The sequence below is a fragment of the Ruditapes philippinarum genome, unplaced genomic scaffold, assembly GCF_026571515.1.
Source record: "Ruditapes philippinarum isolate M1 unplaced genomic scaffold, ASM2657151v2 ctg8339_1_1_1_1, whole genome shotgun sequence".
In the NCBI taxonomy this organism is placed as follows: domain Eukaryota; kingdom Metazoa; phylum Mollusca; class Bivalvia; order Venerida; family Veneridae; genus Ruditapes; species Ruditapes philippinarum.
In genome coordinates, this window is record NW_026858456.1 from 32,309 (window position 1) to 39,336 (window position 7,028).

At 32.1% G+C, this 7,028-nt stretch overlaps 1 protein-coding gene across 1 annotated transcript in view; it reads left to right on the forward strand.

Moving 5' to 3' along the window:
• The window catches only part of LOC132753227 (clustered mitochondria protein homolog), a 32,677-nt gene extending 26,240 nt beyond the window's left edge, over positions 1 to 6,437 (forward strand). Inside the window, exons 22-28 of the mRNA XM_060743671.1 lie at positions 110 to 382; positions 683 to 808; positions 1,202 to 1,287; positions 1,588 to 1,717; positions 2,899 to 3,033; positions 3,974 to 4,047; positions 5,009 to 6,437. Coding sequence (XP_060599654.1) covers positions 110 to 382; positions 683 to 808; positions 1,202 to 1,287; positions 1,588 to 1,717; positions 2,899 to 3,033; positions 3,974 to 4,047; positions 5,009 to 5,213 — 1,029 coding nt within the window. The 3' untranslated portion in view covers positions 5,214 to 6,437. The remainder of the gene's footprint in view (positions 1 to 109; positions 383 to 682; positions 809 to 1,201; positions 1,288 to 1,587; positions 1,718 to 2,898; positions 3,034 to 3,973; positions 4,048 to 5,008) is intronic.
• The last annotated feature ends 591 nt before the right edge of the window (positions 6,438 to 7,028 follow it).

Genomic DNA, 7,028 nt, shown 5'->3' on the forward strand with positions numbered 1-7,028 from the left:
ATTTTCACCTTTTAAACCATTTTCACCTTTTAAACCCCTATAATATGTGTATATTTTTTTTCAACGGTACTTAAAAGTACGTAAAGTTTAATATCTTTGTTATTTCCAGGCATCAGATGCTTATCACTTTTTCTCAAGTGGTCAATCTAAGATACAGCAAGGATCACTTAAGGAAGGATATGACCTGATCTGTGAAGCTCTCAATCTTCTCAATAACGTGTACGGAGCCATGCATCCGGAGATTGCAGCATGTCTACGTCTTCTCGCCAGATTGAATTATATCATGGGCGATTATCCAGAGGCGATGAGCTATCAGCAGAGGGCGGTGTTGATGAGTGAACGAGTGCTCGGAATCGATCATCCAAATACTATAACAGAATATGTAAGTAACAGCTCTAGTGTCTATTAAACTAGGTTTTTTTTAATATCAACGGTTCTACTCCAGCTCAAATTATGATTTTAAACCTATAGCCAGTTGTTTGCTTATGTTTAACATACATAATGGAGTGATAGAACATAAAGGTGTAGTTTTTAAAATTTAAGAATTCATGTATAATATACAACTATTTTTTCAGAAACATTGTATGTTGTTTATAAAACTATAAACGGTATCTTGTATCTTTCAGAAGCTAAATGTATAGTTTTTAAGTTGATATAAACATTTTACTTGTGTTTATTTCAGGCACATCTTGCGCTGTATTGTTTTGCTAATAATCAAGTATCGAGTGCTCTACGTCTGATGTACAGAACACGGTACCTGGCTCTGCTTTGTCACGGGGAAAATCACCCGGAAACTGGTCTCATAGATGTAAGTATAAAGTTTTGTCCCTATTTTACCAGGGAATTAATCAGTATTTGTCAGTTTTTCAACTTTTTGTGGAGTTGTGATGAGAAATACATTAAAATCGTGCATATACAGGGTAATCATGTGCATTCAACAGAAATAATATAATATTTGTCTCGTCCAAATGACAAGGCTTTACTTTCTTGTAAAACACGTGTGTAAATTAAATATGTGATTTATTATTTCGGTTCTTGCAGTTGTAAATAGTAGTTAGTTGCAGAGAAATTTGTTATCAATTATTACTGAAAAGTTATCCGGTTGATCGACTGCCGAGATATGAACTAAAAAATAATAAGAAGAAGAAAATAAGCAACTGTTAAACTTATTGAATTTCAACAATTCAACTGATATTTACAGAGTAACATTGGATTGATATTACATGCTGTTGAGGAATATGACCGTTCTCTGACCTTCCTAGAACATGCCTTACAACTTTACCAAAGGTAAATATGTCTTATCTTTTTATTGTGGTTTAAAAATGGACCAGTCTTGCTTTGAATATGGAACTGTTGATTGATGTTTTTTTTTTCTTGCAGGCTGGGGAAGCAGACGTTTCTCCGATTTTGGGGGGAAAATAATATGGTATTTTTGTAAAAGGGGTCAATTCATATCTTAGGGAAAACTGCATGATTATTCATCATGATTGCTATTGGATTTCAAAATGATTAAATGTATAACATTGTCTTTATCTATGGTCAACACTTGTACAAAATTCAGTATTTTATTCTATGTTATTTTTCCAGATTTTATGGATCAAAGAGCTTGAAGGTTGCCATGAGTTACCATTTGGTTGCTAGGACACACTCTTGTCGCGGAGATTTCAGGGCAGCATTAAACAGTGAAAAGGAGGCATATACAATCTACAGACAAATGGTAAAATACAAGAAGCTAGCAAATAATTTTTTTTTTTTTAGTGCCAGATGGAGTTGTTTACTAAAATGTGTTGATAGATATAGTATACTTAATTCATCATTTAGGCAGTTATACAGTTTGTTTACGAGAAGGTTGATGTGCTCACTCAGCTGGAAGTAATTCACTGAGAAATATGAACGTTTTCCTCTATCTGTAAAGCTACAAATTTGCCAAATGACCTATGGGTTTGAATCCCATATGGAACTGGATTTATTTATGTGAGGAAGTTATTCAGAAGTTTACGGAAAGTTTGTGGTTCTGCTCCAGTGCTTACTTGTGCCTGAAAAAAATGCATCAAAGGGGCACTGAAGATCTCCCTCCGCCAGTAATGCTGGAAAGTCACTGTATGATCTTTACAATGTTGGTGATTTAAAATCTGACAAAACAAACATTTACAGTGATGTAGGTCTTGAAAGACTGAAAACTGTAGATACTTGGATAAACCAGTTTATAAATCATCATGATTTTTTATGTGTGTTCTCTCCTTCTCTTGCAGGGCCAAAAAACCCTTCTTTATAGAGGCCGAATATAGGCTACTTCCCCAACCAAACTAGCCTCTTTTTTTCCCCAGTTTGGTCCTCAAAATTCCCCAGTCTTTTGAAATTTCCCATAGAATTTAGAATAAAGTTAAATGATGGTGTTGAATTAAGGTCTTTTACTGCCTTATTTGTATTTCCCAGTGCTTTTTGCTTTTCTATTTTGAAGACCTTGTTAAAAATTTGTGTTAAATTTGAGACCCCTTTTCCCAAAGTATGCCAAAATCACGAATATTTTCCCCAAGAAAAAGGCTGCGGCTCCTTCCCCAAAAATGGTGTGTTGGCCCTGTCTTGATTTTGTTGATTTACAGTGATGATGTGATTTGGTAAGAAAAAAAGGGAGTTATGTGTGAATATCAACACATTTACTCATGCCTTATATATGAATATTGAAAATGAAAACTTGTATTGAATGAAAAGTAATTTACTGATGCTCATTCATGCCACTTTGTTTGATTCACTTGGGAGAAAAAAGTTAACTATTCAAAACATACAAACACCACATGGCTTTTACCAACATGAGTTTATCATTTTAGAAAAATGCAAGCATGTTTGTATATACCATTGTAATACTAGTAATGATGATGGTGTTATATATTTATATAGCTGGGAGAGGAGCATGAAAGAACAAAGGAGAGTGGCGAATGCCTCAAACATCTTACACAACAAGCTGTCGTCTTCCAGAAAAAAATGAATGAAATCGTGAAGGGAGAAAAAGTCACATCCTTGGCCGGTTTACAGGTGATTTATTTGCTATACATGTATTTTCAATTCTAGTAAAATGATAAGTAATGCTTTAAAGGTATACTATGCTCAAATTTGATACCAGAAAATAGTGATAATTGCTTCAGATTCTCTTAGTAAATATAAGATAAAAATGTTTTGACATCACACAAAGTAGATATGTTTAAAATTCTATACACTATAGGTGGTCACCATATGAACATATTGTCATTTTTAAGAAAATATCGAGTGTACTTGATCGGTGATAGGGAACACAGCTTCCTATACATAATTTATTCATTCTTTTATTCAAATTAGACCTATTCAGTAAGAATTTTATAGATTTCAATAAATTTCTGTGATTAAAATATTTCACTCAAGGATGAGCAAAGTATACCTTTAAATAGTGAAGTGGTGTAGATAACTAATATTGTTGCACTTGCACTAGATTCAGATGTGATTGAGCACATGCTATTGTTAGTTTTGGATGCAATATAAGCATTGGGTTTATAAAACTCATGTGGGTTGTATTCAATATTCTTATATTAAAACTCTAGGTGTAGGTTCATTTATGCTTTGGGCATTAACTTCTTTCAAGTGAAGGAGTTATCTCTGCTTGCTTTCTGAAGGCTGTTGGTTCTACTTAGGTCCTGTTTTCGCTTGTAATGATGGATTATGATGCATATAGAATATAACTCTTGACAGATAAATCCTGAGAGAAAAAAACGTGTGACATCAAGAATGTAATAAATTGACGCGCATACATGCACATGTAAATTGCTTCAAGATGTATGTATGAAAGTAACTCTGCCAAGGTCAGGCCAGAACTGGAAGCTATATACATGATTCAAAAAACATTTAAAAACTATGTTAAAGAACAGCTGAAGCAAATTTGGTTGCCATAAGTAGATTTATCATAAATTTGTATTTAATCATAACTTTGTATTTTATTTCACAGATTCAAACTCCGTCCATGCACAGCGTAATGGAAATGTTGAATGTTATCAATGGAATAGTTTTTGTACAAATTAGGTAGGTCATTTTAGAAATCTGTACTTTTCCATGCATTTTGTAATTACAATGTAGTTTAAATGGTTTGGCATGTTCTGCTCATGTTAAGATCAGAATGTAGAGAGAAAATGTAAACGAGTGTAAATGTTAACAGTAGCAGTGTTAAATTAATCAGGCTACATTAGTATTGCTTTTGTGCTTAACATTCATTAAGTGATATGTTACCATTTGTCGCATATTATCTGTATTCAAAGCTTGCGAAAATTTATGAATTATTATAAATTTTAATCTTAGAAAGTAATTGTGCCAGGATTTTGTAATTTGTTATATAATATAGACTTTAAAAGGTTATATGACCGAACAGTTGTTTTATATATACACCTCTTTTTGTTGCTTCAGTGACATAAAATTAGATTTGCAATTTTATTAATTTGTGGCATATAACTTACAAAAAAATTACATTATAGGATAGCATATCCTAGGCCATTTTATAACCTGCCAAAAAGTCTATAACTAACCTGTCAGAATTCTTTATAACTAATAGGATAATATTTACTGGGTCATATAACCTAAAAATAAATAAATATATAACTAATAGGATATTTACTGGGCCATATAACCTGCCAGAAAAAAATAAATCTTTATTAAAAGGATAATACTTATTGGGCCCTATAACCAGGGTTGTCATTAACATTTTTTGCAGAAGGTTTGTTTTGAACTTGAGGCGGTCATTTCTGTCTTTATCATGCATAACAAAGAGTGTTTTCTTAATTTTGAGGCGGCCCATAATGCATTTGAGACAGGCATTTTGGCCTCCTGCCGCCTCTTAATGACAACCCTGCTATAACTGGCCGAATACCTTTATAACTCACAGGATAACAATGTTATAACTGCACAATTGCTTTTGTTAAAAATATAAAAATATATATTGTCCAACCTTGACCAGTTATAAACTTTGCCTCTTTCTATTCATCCTTAACAGTCCTGATGAAATTGAAAGGCTCAGAAAAGAAATTGGAAAGAAACCAGAACAAAAGGCAGGAGAGAAAGATTCAGAAAGTAAAGCTAGTGATAGTGGTAACGAATCTGACAATGTCAATTCTCCAGAAAAAGACGATCTTGCCAAAACTGAGAAACAGTTGATAAATGGTGAGGTACATGTGGAAGAAATCGCAGTGGGACATTGAAATGTGGGGGGATTATGATTTTGAAGTGATAAACTACTGTAGACATAGGCAAGCAAAGTGATCCACATGAAAAAAAAATTGATATAAATTGTGTGATATTGAAATTTTTAAGCGCTGTTTTGAGTTTTGGTAACTCTTCACTGTAATAAAAGAGAGACAAATTTAGGTTGGTTTTTACTTTTGATGGTAACTCTCACAGACAATTGGCACACAGTAACTGGCGCGTAACAGTATCTCGAAGATATCTTTGTTCAGTTCTTGTGTATAGATGGATGAACTGGAAAAAAGTGCTTCACATCATTGCTGCATTGTTGTTTTAGATTATCATGTGTGTTACAAGTGGTGCTTTATTTAGAATCTAAAGAGACACACTTCCAGGACAGTCGAAAAGTATAAACTTTCAAATCCTCAAACTCGGAGAAAAAAAAAGATATTTGAAGTTTTAAAGAAATGTAAGAAATTTTTGCAATCTGTGTAATGCCTTGCGTGTATTATGTAAAAGAATTTTTGTATTAAACCCTTAGTCTGCTGGTGTTTTTAACCATGTGACAAGTGTAGATGCAGGCATATCCCTGGCATCTGATCATTCACTGCACTGTTCATTAATGAGTCAAAACATATTTTGAAATTTTCCCTTGAAAATGAAGTATTTAAAATGAGGAAATATTTTGAAACTTTCCCTTAAATTGAAAGTTTTGAAAAGTCACTAGACAAATAGTCTTAATATTTTGAATACACTGTGAATCTTTTTAAAAAAAGTGCAAGAAGGTGCTTTTGGTCACCTATAATAGAAATGAAATATTGAACATTTTATTGGTTATATTTTATAAGATCATTGTTTCATCTAATAAAGGAATGCTGAATTGAAAATAAAATCACTGTTCTTGCACCAAAACTTTAAATGTGAAAATAAGGGTGACTATTATTTGACACGCAGATATCAGTTTTCTACTCTCTTTTACAAATGTATGAATAAAACAGACAATTAATAGTTTGTATAAATTCTCCACAAGTATTTCTTTAAGTAATGATGAAAATTAGTTGTGATGAAGATTTTACTCTACTATTCTTTAATATCTTATAAATCTCAAAACAGATATTTGATGAAGGTATTTGAAATCTCATAATCATAATTCAGTTTTAGTTTATGATTTTTAACTCCTTTGTTAAGGCACTTTTATTTCTTGCACTTCCTATTTTTCTTGCATTGAAACAAGTTAGATCTATTATTTTTCTTGCATTAAAACAAGTGAAAGTAATTTGTTGATGGGGAAAAAAAGGTTGTCACAGTTTCATAAAAAATTTAGTTATGTGTTTTTAAAAATATAAATAAATCCAAATACACTGGTTTTTTAGGTTTTTAATAATTTAAATATGGAAAAAACTTTATTCAGAATGCTCCAAATTTTTTTTGAACTAACCTTCGTTTTACCAACGGAATAGAATGTTAAAAACAAAAATTGCCAGGCTTTATACTGTTTGCAGCTCAATTTTTGTGTCTTGATATTGAAATCCCTTGAACTTTGAATGGACTGTTTCAAATTCAAAGCTGGACAGATTCATTATAGAAATATAGCAGATTAACGGTTGAAAGTTTGAACCAATCAGTAATTGTTTTTCTTATCTAAAACTAGAGCAGTAAGTGTGGTATAAAAGTGCTTATAATTATTATGTTCAGATTTTGTTGTTGTTTACTTTTGTGGGTGAAAACCATGGAACAAAACCGTAGATAAGAAAACATTGTTAACATACTGGTGGAGTGAATTGTGTAGATACCTGTATCCTGTTCCAGCATGTATATCTATGTACATGTAT